The sequence below is a fragment of the Choloepus didactylus genome, chromosome 21 (genome assembly GCF_015220235.1).
Source record: "Choloepus didactylus isolate mChoDid1 chromosome 21, mChoDid1.pri, whole genome shotgun sequence".
Classification (NCBI taxonomy): Eukaryota; Metazoa; Chordata; class Mammalia; order Pilosa; family Megalonychidae; genus Choloepus; species Choloepus didactylus.
In genome coordinates this window covers 48,558,337-48,570,845 of record NC_051327.1, presented here as the reverse complement: position 1 = coordinate 48,570,845, position 12,509 = coordinate 48,558,337, and the positions used below count along the sequence as shown (strand labels likewise).

The following is a 12,509-nucleotide window of genomic DNA, read 5'->3' as shown; positions in this document are numbered from 1 at the left end:
GTCCTCCCCTGCAGCTGGAGCCTGGGCCTCCCATTCTGGGGGCCGGCAGAGCCCCAGATTCAGCCAACTCCTCCTTCCCCAGCTCCCTTGAGTAGCAGGCATGTTCCTGGTGACAGGGAGTCTGCTGAGGTATCCCCACATACAGGAAGATGCACCTTTTAGATGAAAGGGCCAACTAGGCCCAAACCATATCTGAGGCACAGTGGTCACTCATTGACAGATGGGACTTGCTGTGGCCACTCAGCCCCTAAGCAGGGAACCAGCTGCCTGCAGGGCAGGCAGGGAGCATAAGGGTGAGCTAGCTGGGTAGACGACACTAGGGAATGGTGGGGACTGTGGTGCCCTGGGGGCGTCTGCCCTGCTAGCCGATGCCAGCACGGACCCCACACTGCCACGTCTTCCAAGTCTGCAGAGAAGCCGGAGATCTAGATCTCAGTGCAAAGTCTCTCCATTTTTAGGTGCTGACCATGAATTTGCCTTTTTAACAAGACTTCCTGGGCCAAACAAAATAGCTCTGCAGATCAGTCCCCATTTACAATCCCTTGTCTTGAAGTTTCAATGACAGGACTGGTTCTAGGAGACCCATTTCATTTATCTATTCACTCACTAGACAAAGTTTTCTTGTGGTTTTTTTTTTGGGGGGGGGTGGTATTCACCATGTGCTGAGGAGTTATGCCAAATGCTAAGGATTCTGGAATGAATTTGATGTGGCCACTTCCCTTAAGGAGCTCACAGCTGAGGAGGGCAGTCACATGGACATGAAAACAGATAATTGGGGGACATGGGGGTAAATGGGTTTTGCAAGGAACCATGGAACATGGCAGAAAGAGTGATTGTGTCAAGGTGGGGGCTGCCTCACATTTTAATTGAATTTCCCAGGGTGAGACGGAGTAAAGGGTATTGTAAGCAGAGGCCCAGCCTGTGCAAAGGCAAAGGGGTCAAGCCAGCCTGGAGATGTTTGGAAGCAGCTGGCAGCAAGTAGAAGCAGTATTGCAAAGAGGCAAGAGAGGAGGGTACTGGAGCTGAGAAAAGTCCCCATATTTTGCTTTTACCATCTGCAGCCACAGCACTGCCATGGCCTGAAATTTGTTGGTGCAAATGAAAATGACAGCCCTGATTCCCTGCTCTCCGCCCCACCCCCACCCCACCACCCTAACCCCCTACCCACAGCCTTCCTGGAAGGCAGAAACGACACCCTGGGGTCTTGAGACTCAGAAACCCTAAAAGGGAGCAGGGCTCAGTGCCATGGCCCCTCCCGACATATGCCTGAGCCAGTTTCTTTCTCTCTTTTCTATTTTTAAGTTTTAAAGATTTGACGGGGTTTTACAAAAGAAAATCAAAGGCACTGTTTGCCAGGCTAATCAAATAGTGCAAGCGGTGGCTCTTTTCCCATCCCTCTCTCAAGTGCCTCTCCCCACCCCCAGTGCTCTCTGCAAAGCTGATTAAGTTGATTAAAATAAAGCCCACTGCATTTTAAATTCAGCCTGGATGGCAGCTCGGGGGCACAGGTGGCAGCCTAGTGCTTGGGATGAGGGTCAGTGGCCTGGTACTTAGAGCATTCCCCGGGGTGAGATCTGCTTTCCCGCCTCCAGGGTCCTGTAGAGGCCCCTGGCTGCATGTCCTGGGCCCTCTCCTGGTTTTCATTAGCCAAAGGGAGAGAAGCAGAAATGTACCAATGACTTCCCTCTCTCACTGGCCTTGCAGAGCACGAAAGACCCCTCCTTGTGGACGTGCCCCTTCCACCCACCACTCCAGCTCTTTTTCATTATCCGCAACACGAGCCGGCTGTGCGACTTTGGTCTAGCCAAGATCAAGGTTTGGAATTACTGGACGGCTGATGGCGTAAGTAACGAGCTCTGATTCCTCGCTGGGCACTGGGTGGATGGAAGCACTTAACAGTTTGCCAACAGCCTGATTCTCGAAGTTGCAGAACTGCTACAAAGAGGCCCAGCTGCCCTGAACTCCTGGGTGCAGCAAGTGCCTGTGGGGGACAGGGCGGTGGGCAGTTGTGGGGAGGGGGTCACAGCATTTGTCGGAGCCACCAGGTTTGGGAAGTGATATCGGTGATATCTGACTGCAACCAACCCCTGGAGCATGGAGGAGGGGCCTGCCTTGGATTGGGAGAGGTTGGGGGAGGTTGGTGGGGAGAACACAAAGGGACAGTAGCCACTGTGAGCCCAGGCAGAGAAGGAGGAAGTGTCTCCCAGAGGGAGGGGACGTGCAAAGGCACAGAGGCCGGGAAGGAAATGGCCTCTTAAAAGTGCTCTTCCTGTCCCTGTCCCTGCCTCGCGGCTGCCCTCCAGCGGCCACCAGGGAGGTCTGGTCCTGCCTCTGCGCTGCTTCAAACCCTTGAACCCAGAGGCTCCAGGTCAAACTCTGAGGGTGACATCGGAGCCCCCTGATCCCTGTGAGCAAGGCCCTGCCTCTCTCCTGCCAGTGTCCGCCTCTTTGCTTATGCCACCTCCAGCCATGTCACCCTCCCTACCCCCACCTCTCACACCTTCCGTGGCTACTATACCTTTGGTCCCCAGCCCCTCCCATCTCACTCCCATGCCTATCTATGCCTCACATTTCTAGAAAACACTGGCCACCCCTTTCTCCAGGAAGCCAACCCTGACCCTCGCCCCCTTGACCTCCCTCTGGACCTCGTGAATATGTTCCGTCATCCCCTCCCCGAGAATTTACAACACGGTGGACATCTCGAGGGCAAGGCCTGAGTCATCTCCACCTCTGCCCTATTCAAAGTAGAAAGAAATGGTTGCTGAGAGAATGAATGAGTCCGTTTTCCCAGTAACCTGAAGTAGTTACACGGACGAGGAGACTGCTCGTGAGATGGCAGCGGTGGCCTGGTCAGGCCGCCCTGGAGGTTACAGGCAAACCGGAAATCAGGTCCAGGAGGGCCAGCACCTCTCCCATCTCCCGTCTTCCCCCCCACCAGACTCCCTGCTGTTGCTTCCTCCCCGCCCCTCTGCCTGGCCGGCTCTCCTCCCCACAGATGGCATCGAGCGCTTTTCATCTGCCAGGCACTGGGGACCTGGAGTTTAGCACGGCAAATGCAGACTGCATTGGAGACGTGACAGAAGGATTCTCCTGATTTCTGGGTTTTGAGATTTATAAAACAAATACCCAAAGTGTAAAAATGAGGTGGGGGGAAGTCCAGCCACTGGAGTAAGGGAGGAAGCTGCTGGGGCCTGGCAGCCTCTCCTTCGCCACTTGTGGGTCAGGTCCCAAGTGCCTGGAGATGTCCACTCAGCTCCTCCTGGCAGGTGGCATCAGCATCTCCTTCCGGAAGGAGTCAGGAAGCAACACTGGCTGCCCAAGCCCATGCCCTGTAGCTTGGCCTATCACTGCATACATAGCTCAGGCCAAGAAAAGTGGATTCTCTGTGCTGGGTTACAAAGCAGATAAGCTTTGTCCCTTTTGGCCAAGGCTCGCCTTTCTTCTTTAACCTACCCTCGGCCTTCCCTGGGTGCGTGGAGAAGGGTCGTTAGAGTCCCCCGAGAGCATGTGGTGTCGTTACGGGTGCTCTGGGGAGGTGTCGGCCGTGGAGATTAGGAACTAGAGGTGTTTGTTCAGACAGAGTGGAGCGTGGAGGCCACAGCCTCTGATGGGGCACTGCTTATGGAACACATGCCCATCTGTTGCCAGAATTACCAGCGGGCAGAAAAGCACAAACAAATGCAGTTGCAGGTTGGGTTTGATGTCCTATTCTCCAGAGAATGCTATTGTTGTGTGTTTTAGAGGAGATAAAAATGAGGATTTGTAGGAACCATAGCTCAACCCAGTAGGCTCAGCTGGTTAATACAGTGTTTTGTGTACAGGGATCCAAGGACGGAAAGTTAAATGTGGGGAGCTAATCCAGCTAAGGCTTATTTAGAGCATAAGCAAAGAAAGTACTACAAAGTGGGGGGGAGGTAGGGGTCTTTTTTTCTTTGTTTATTGAAAAATATTCTGCCTGTTAAATCCTCCAGCTAACATTTCCGGGTGTCTTGGCCCTCGTTAGGTGATATGGTTGAGTATGAGGACTCTGGAGGGAGAGGAAGGACAGGGTGGCTGTAACCCACCAGGTGCACAGAAGGCAGCACCCAGGTGCCTCTAGATGGGACAGGTGCCGTTTAGTGACGGCTGCCGTGACCAGACACCTGAGGGTCACCCAGGAGGCACTCGGGAAATATTTGATACGTGAGCGACTAACCGAATAAATGAATCATCCCACTCGATCTCCCTGGCAATCCAGCAAGGTGGGAGCTGTTACTCCCCATCTTGTAGATGATGCCGACACTTAGAACGACGAGCTCTGGGTGGCAGATGGACTGCAACTCTTTTGCCAGCATGGGTGGGGAATGGCTGCTTGGAGTGCCATGTTGAGAAGGTTCTGGAAGCTGCTCTCTGCTCAGGAAAGGATGTCAGGATTGCTGAGTGGTGTCTGCCTTGGGCTCAGGAGGAGCAGGAGGTGATGGCATTCTTGTCACATTTTTGATGTTCCCAGATGACATGATGTGGCCAGCTAATGGGTTGTGGGAGATGGAGCTGGGAGGGGAATATGAGGTCAGTCAGACTTCTCTGGTTTTTCTCCTCCTGCCAGCCACCCCTCCGCAGGAAGACCTCTCACATCTGCTGTGAAGGGGGAGCCAGTGCCCACCCACACATACCCTGTAACAACTCTCTAGTGCCTCCGTGGAAACCCATCCAAAATGTGGGCTTCTTGGGGCTCCCTGTGGCCTGTTTTCCTTCCTGTGCCGGTTTGAGTGTATTGTGTCCCCCAAATGCCATTATCTTTGTGGTCTTGTGTGGGGCAGAAGTTTTGGTGTTGGTTAGATTTGCTTGGAGTGTGCCCCACCCAGCTGTGGGAGATAATTTTGATGAGATGTTCCCATGGAGGTGTGGCCCCACCCATTCGGGGTGGGCCTTGATTGGTGGAGCTATATAAATGAGCTGACTCAAAGAGAGAAAAGAGAGTGCAGCTGGGAGTGATGTTTTGAAGAGAAGCAAGCTTGCTAGAGAGGAACGTCCTGGGAGAAAGCCGTTTTGAGGCCGGAGCTTTGGAGCAGATGCCAGCTGCCTTCCTAGCTAACAGAGGTTTTCCGGAGGCCATTGGCCATCCTCCGGTGAGGGTACCCGATTGCTGATGTGTTACCTTGGACGCTTTGTGGCCTTAAGACTGTAATTGTGTAGTGAAATAAACCCCCGTTTTATAAAAGCCTATCCATCTCTGGTGTTTTGCATTCTGCAGCATTAGCAAACTAGGACACTTCCTAACGGCCATACTAGTTACCTGCTACATGGCAGCACCCTCAGGAAACACAGGCACCCACCACCATCTTCACACAGAGCATCACCTTGCAAAATTGAGGTGCTGTCTCCAAAAGATGGGAAAATCACCAGGGAAGGTAGAAAATGATAACAAACCCAGTCCTTTTCCTTTTTCTCTGAGAACGTAGGAGTTACATCCCGTCGAATTTATCCATTGGCCCCCAAATTTAAACCTCGCCAAGGGTTAACCTCAGATCCAAGCTCCAGGTCTGGCTACTGAAGACTTTTCCTTGGCATTTCTACCTGGGAATGCACAGATACTCCCAGCTGGCCTGCACAAACCCAGGCACGTCCCACCCGCCCCAGGCCTCTGGCTCTACTTCTGTTTTCTGTCCAGGGGCAGTGCCACCTCCCACCTTTTAATCCTCGCCCCCTCCCTCTGCCCCTTACTGCCAGTCTTCTCTAATCCTGCTGTTTCTGTTTCCAAAACATGTCTCCTTCCATAGCGAGCCCCCCCCACCTCCCCACTGCGGCCGGCCGAGAACCTCATCAGCACCAGCGTGGCCACCTCCTGGCCCCTCATCACCTGCCCGGTCCCTTGTGTCCTCAGGAGAGACGTATCGATTGCCCCCCGCTCAGGCAGCAGGCTGAGGCCGGGAATCAGACACGCTGTTGGCTTCCACAAGCTCACAGCCTGGGCCGGGGAGACCCGGGGACCCACAGTGAACCAGCCTGGGGGGCCTGGTGCTGTGAGAGGAGATGAGCCATGAGCCTCCAGGGTGCTGAGCAGGGCCGAGCCTCACAGCTGCAGGTGCCTGCAGAGCAGCTGCCACCCCACCCTGCAGCCGTGGGCTCCTGTGCGTCCCAGAAAGAAGGCCAGAACGCCGACCCAAAATTCTGCTCGTGAGACAGATGGCAGCTGGCTTGCAAGGTTTTTCAAAAGTCCTTGAACTCGTTGCCAACCTTTTTAAATTGGGAGATTTTCCATGAAAATAGGGATTTGCATCATTTCTTGGGGCACTGGAAGATGCAGCAACACCAGACCCACACTCACACCTGGGAGCTTTGGCAGAGCTGAGTCACAGCGTCGCTGTCCGCCCCACCCCCACTTGCTCCCCGACACGGTGGCACAGTTGGCCCAACACCCCACAGCCTCTGCCATTGTTTTGGGATACTTGCCTGGCCCCTAGAGCCTGCTCCACTCCCAGACCGTGAAATCGAGCTCCCTGGCTCGTCTATCCTCATGTAACTTTTCTCCCTTTCTGGTCCCCCCATAAAACTCTGCTCTCGAGCCGTCCCCCACTGAGGCCCTCCTAGATAGCCGCTATGCCATCACCCCTGGAATGCCCAGCCCTTCTTCTATACCCTACTTTTCAAAACGTCAGGGTTCAGCTTACGTCTCTCTTCCTACCTAAGCCTCCCCCAGTCCCTCAGCTTTCCCTTAGCCACCCCTGGTGGTCCCCAGCCATGCCCTTCTGGGCACCCAGTCACATGCTTCCCCGGGGGTTCCTCAGTGTCCCAAGCCTCCAATGTCCCATGCCAGGTCCCCCAACCCAATCTCACCTGCAGATGTATTCTGTTTGGCCTACGCAGGGTTTTCCAGCTTGCGAGTCATTCTACAACACTTAACATTGGCTTTGGATGACCTGGCAACGTTCCCCATGTGGTGACCATCGTTGAGCCATGTGGCCGCTGCCCCCCTGGGGCCGACCAGGCCTGGGCTCACCAGAGCCCCTGCTGTCCCCCATGGCCACCGCTCATTTGTGGGACTGCAAGCATTTGTGTTTGCAACCCCCTAGTGTACATGCTACTCATGAACTCCTTAAAGAGAGGGGGCTTACTTTCTGTACATTTTGCCTCTGACCCAGGCCAGATGGTACTTGTTGAATTGAAGAAAATTGCTAGAATTGCATGTAGGGCCTCAGCCGAGACCTAGCAGAGTCTTAACTTCAGGCAGCAAGAGCCACTCTAGGCCCCACCCTGGAGCGAACGGCGTGCCTCCGGCCTCTGCCAGGAGCAGGGTGGGATGCTGCACCAGCCTCTAGAGGGCAGGGAGCCCCCAGGCCCTGCCAGCTTTGAGTAGCCTGTTGACCAGGGACAAGGCAATGAATCACTTGCATTTCTTGAGCACTTATTATGGGCAAGGCAGCATCCAAAGCTCTTTGCAGAGATGCTCTCACTTCTTCCATTCAGTGGTCCTATGGCACTCCAGAGAAGGAGCAAGCTCAGTTCGCAGAGCTAAGCCCAGAGCTGGACAGGGTTAGGGCCATTGCCCACCTCAAGGGTCTCGCATCCTGCCAAGGACACTTCCCTCCACAGTAGATGCAGTGACCAAAGGGGCAAGCCCAGCTCTGAGGGCCCAAAGGAAAACCCTTGTCTCAACCTGGAGCTAGGGGGAATGGAGGAGAAGAGGAGGGCCGGGGGGGCCCCCTGGAGAAGTCAGCCATTGAGCTGAGTCCGGAAATGTGGCGGTGGCTCTCTGGGGCAGAGCCCTCCATGCCCCGAGAAACCTTCAGATGGGAAAAACATGTGAGTCCCGTGCCCCCTTCCAGTCAGCCCGCAGCCCCTAAGCCCCTCCTGTTCTGGAGCCTGCACTTCTGGGCAAAGAGGAAGACGAAAGCTGGCACGTTCGGCTTCTCCCTGGGTAGTGGGGCCTGTGTGTGCTCCCAGTTGGAGGTAAAACAAGAGGGTGGAACAGCTTCAGTGGGGCCCCCCATGGGGCTGGCATGGCTGAGATCCAGCCGTCATCCATCGGGTCCAACTGGTTGTTCGCCATGCCCGGGAAGCGGGTGCTTTACCAGCCCCACCCCCTAGCCCTCGGCACCGAGGCTCAGCCGGTGCATCTGCTGCAAGCGTTTGCCTTCGGGTTGGGTGGCCTCATGTAGGGTGATGGCTGGTCCCATCTGGGTGCTCCTGTCTGGGGCAGGTGCCCTGCGAGTGCTAAGAAACCTCTGCATGGGTGGTTGTCGTCATGGGGAAGCACTGCTGTTCATTTTTTTTTTTTCTTTTTTTGAGATTTCAAGTTACTTTTTTTTTTTTTTTATTAAATTCAGTTTTATTGAAATACATTTACACACCATACAATCATCCTTGGTATACAATCCACTGTCCACAGTATGATAACATAGTTATGCGTTCATCACCACAATCTATCTCTGAACATTTTCCTTACATCAGAAAGAACCAGAACAAGAATAAAAAATAAAAGTGAAAAAAGAACACCCAAATCATCCCCCCATCCCACCCCATTTGTCCTTTAGTTTTTATCCCCATTTTTCTACTCATCCATACACTAGATAAAGCGGGTGTGATCCACAAGGTCTTCACAATAACACTGTCACCCACTGCTGTTCATTTTTGCCGAGCAGATTGTGTATTCATTGGAAAAGACAGGTCACTCCACCCAAGCTAATTAAATTACCTTGATTGAAATAATAGTAGTATTGTTATAATAAAAATGCATCACGGTCTCCACATGGTCGTTTCCCATCACCTTAACGAAGGAGGATGAAGGCAGGATGTGGTCTGGGAGGGGTGCTTCCTTTCATCACGTGCCAGCCACGGAATTTTCTAAATTTCCTTTTGAAAAATCCTGTCCAGAAGAGCCTGGAGGCAGCCTCAACAGAAGGCATAACATTAAATCTAGTCGAAAGTGGAATAAAACATCAGCACCAAGGAAACAACGAAGTGGAAAAAATCAATAGTTCTAAGATACCTGGCAGGATGGAGTCTCACCCTCAACTTCTGGAAACTGGGCAGAGGCGGAGACAGCCTGGGTTGAAAGCCCGGGTTGTTGGAAAGGAGGAAGCACACCGGTTCCTTAGGAGTGAGAGAACGTCCCCCCGGCTCCATCCCTAAAGGCTTTCCTTGTGCAGAACTTTACTGGGAGCCACTACAAAACCCTCCGCACTTTCTCCGCAGGGCAGCCGTGGATTTCACATGGTTGCTTCTAAGGCAGCCCTTGAGGTGTGGTGGGCGTCATATTGATGCGAACATAGATGCAAAGGAAAAGTCTGGAAGGACCCTCTCTTTGTCTGTTTCTCTCTCTCTCTCTCTCTCTCTCTCTCTCTCTCTCTCTCTCTCTCTCTCTCTCTCTCATACATACACACACTCCACCCAGTGCTAACAGTGTTGGCCTACCTGTTCCAGTTTCCTAAAGCTGCCGGAAATGTAATATATCAGAAATGGATCGGGTTTTACAATGGGGGTTTATTAGTTCACAAATTTACAGTTCTAAGCCCATGAAAATGTCCAGATTAAGGCATCAGGAGGTAGATACCTTCTCTGAGAAAAAGGCCTGTGGGTCCAGAACACCTCTGTCAGCTGGGAAGGCATGTGGCTGGCTTCTGCTGGCCTTTGCTCCTGGGTTGCATTGCTTTCAGCTTCTGCTTCCAGTGGCTTTCTCCTTAAGCCTCTTGGGTTCTCACTTAGCTTCTCCCAGGCAAACTCTGGATTACATATCTTAACTTCTCTCCAAAATGTCTTTCTGTCTATACCTCCAAACGTCTGGGTCCATGTTGGCTCTGGCTTCAACAACTGTCTCCAAAATGTCTCTGGGCATTTTCTAAGTATCTTTATGCTTTCTTCTCTCTGCCTTCTGTCCTCTCATAGAGGACGCCAGTAAATTAAATAAGAACCACTTTGAGTGGGCAGGGCCACACCTCCATGGAAACAATCTAATCAAAAGATCCCATCCACACTAAGTCTAACCCACAAGACTGAATTAAAAGAATATGGCTTTTCTGGGGTCCTTAATAGATTTAAACCAGCATACCACCTCTGGGGAAGGAGGAGGGAGGAGGAAGCAGGGATGGGGGTAAAAAGAGAGCTGGTCCACGGGAACTTATTTTTTTTTAACTGGGGACTCAGAGCTCTGCCTGGTGAAGGTGGTTCTGCTGGTGACCAGGCTAACAAGCCCGAGACCTTCTTGGGGTCGAACTTGACCCAAAGGGAGACAGTCAAGACCTGGGGCCTTCCAGCCAGTCTGGCTCCTCCACACACTGGTGGCCATGTGACCTCAGGGAAAGCATTTGGCCTGAGTTTCTTTATCTGTGGGGCAGGGCCTTCATGCTTTCCTCGCAGAGTCGTTCCGAGGACTGCTTGGGATGATGCAGCCTTCTGTTTTGTTAAACTTGGAATACCCAGAGAAGTGACTGATACTTGTTCCCTCCCAGGGCTCCCACTCTGGTGACCCCAGGCCACACCCAGGCCATAGGTTTTGTTTGGCCTGTAAATTGTTTTGGGACTTTTCAAGTTCAGGTGCCTTCCAGCAGGGCATAGGCATCCCATTTCCCACACCCGCCTCCACTCCCTGTGGGTTCTGCCCCAGCCCCCTTCTCTCTTTCACCTGCTGACCCCCGTGGCCTCTGCCCGTTCCCTTCCTCTCTCTTCTCTCGGCCAGTGTCTTGGCGGGAGCTGGGCAGAGCTGGTGAGAGGTCAGAGGCTGCCCTGGACCATTCATGGAGCGCCGGATGCCCACCTACGACTCTGCTGGAGCAGAAGGCCTCCCCACTGCCCACCACCTCTGGAAATAAGAGTGTTTGTCTCGCCAGATGTTTCCATGGCAGTAATTTTGCACAACTAGTCATTGAAAGCTGCCCATGCCGTCCTTCCCGAATAGCTATTTCCTGATTAATTCACAGCACGCACTCTCAGAGCCTCCGCTAAACAGAGAACACATCCATATAAACATGTAAAAGAGTGCTGTGAGAATCGACTTTTCTGACAGTTGGCAAATAGTAGCCTGCCATCCTGCAATTGGATGATTGAAGCAGAGTTCCTGTGGTGTAACACAGGCCTGGTGGCGCTCGTTCCAAATTGCTACAGAAACCCCTGGGACTAGAAATGTAGTTAGGGCTCACTCACCTTGCTTTCAGGAAGGCCAAGAGGGCAGGAGATGAGTAGAGGTCACCACCCTCGGGGGTTTTGAGCCCCCACATCCCAAAAGCAGATCAGAAGCCAGAGGACGATGGGAAATGGTCTGGGGGCAAAATCTGCAGGCCGCCGTTTTTCTGATTGGGGATATGCTCGGAAGGTCATGACAGAGAGGCACTGCCCCAGGAGAAATATGCCTGTGTTCATTCATATTATTCATTCCGAAGTGATAGCTGAGTGACTGCTACGTGCCCAGCACCTGTTGAGCCCTTGGACAGGATTGGCAGGGCCTCTGCTGCTTTGGAGCTTAACTTCGAGTGGGGGAGACAAGAAAAAAATAAGATCGATGAGACCATTTCACTGATGAGAAGGAAATGGAACAGGGTGATGAGATAGAGAAGGGCCCACTTAGGGAGAAGGGTCAGGGAGGGTCTCTCTGAGGGCAAGAAGGACGCAGCCCTGGGGTAGAACATTCCAGGCAAGTCCTGGGGTCCTAAGACAGAAACGAGCTCAGTGAGATGAGTAAGCAGGGCCAGACCAGTGTGCAAGGGGGAGCAAGATAGGAGCCAGGGCCAAGGGGGGGTCAGCAGGGCCTTGGTGGTCACCAAAAGGATTAGGATTTATTCTCAGGTAGTAGGAAGCCACCAGGCAGTTTTAAGCAGGGAGCTGGCATGATTTTATTTAAGGTGTTTTTTTTTTTTTTAAAAAAAGAAAAGACTCCAGCTGAATGGAGAATGGAGTGCAGGGAGGGGGTACGGAGCGGAAGCAGAGAGTCCATTTAGGGGGCTGAGGTTGCCGGGCCTGGGCTGGGAGGCTGCTGTGCATTCAGGGGGAGGAGGTCAGATTCAGGGTGTGTTTTGGGGATTGAGCCACAGGACTTGCCAACAGACTGGATATGGGGGTGAGAGAGAAAGCGAGAGGAACCCAGAGGACTCGTGGATTGTAGCAACTGGTTGGACGGCAGAAGGGTTCTCGAGATGGGAGAAGTCTAGGTTTGGGGAAAAGGAATTAAGAATTCTGTTTGGGGCATGTGACGGTTGAACTGCCTGTCAGAGAGCCATGAAGAGGGGCCCAGTGGTCCCACGGGGCCTTCTAGGGTGGTCAGGGTTGGAGGTTAATTGAGAGTCAAGACAAGGATGGTATTTGGAGTTTTGGGCCTGGGCGAGACCACCTGGTGAGAGAGTGCAGAGAAATGAGGGGGCTGGGATTGAGCCCTGGAGCGGCCCAGCCCCAGAGGAGGAACCCACAAAGGAGGCAGGAGGAGGGCCAGGCGGGCGCAGAGCCATGGAAGCCCAGAGAAGGTCTGGGGAAGAGAAGCGGCCGCCTTTGCAAACGCTGCTGAGCGACTGCCCTATCCAAGAATTCCTGAGAGTTTCCCACTG

At 53.1% G+C, this 12,509-nt stretch overlaps 1 protein-coding gene across 1 annotated transcript in view; it reads left to right on the top strand.

Moving 5' to 3' along the window:
• LOC119517380 (katanin interacting protein) overlaps window positions 1-12,509 on the top strand; it is a 185,456-nt gene that overhangs the window by 134,131 nt on the left and 38,816 nt on the right. Inside the window, 1 exon segment of the mRNA XM_037813957.1 lies at window positions 1,705-1,842. Within this exon segment, the coding sequence (XP_037669885.1) occupies window positions 1,705-1,842 (138 nt within the window).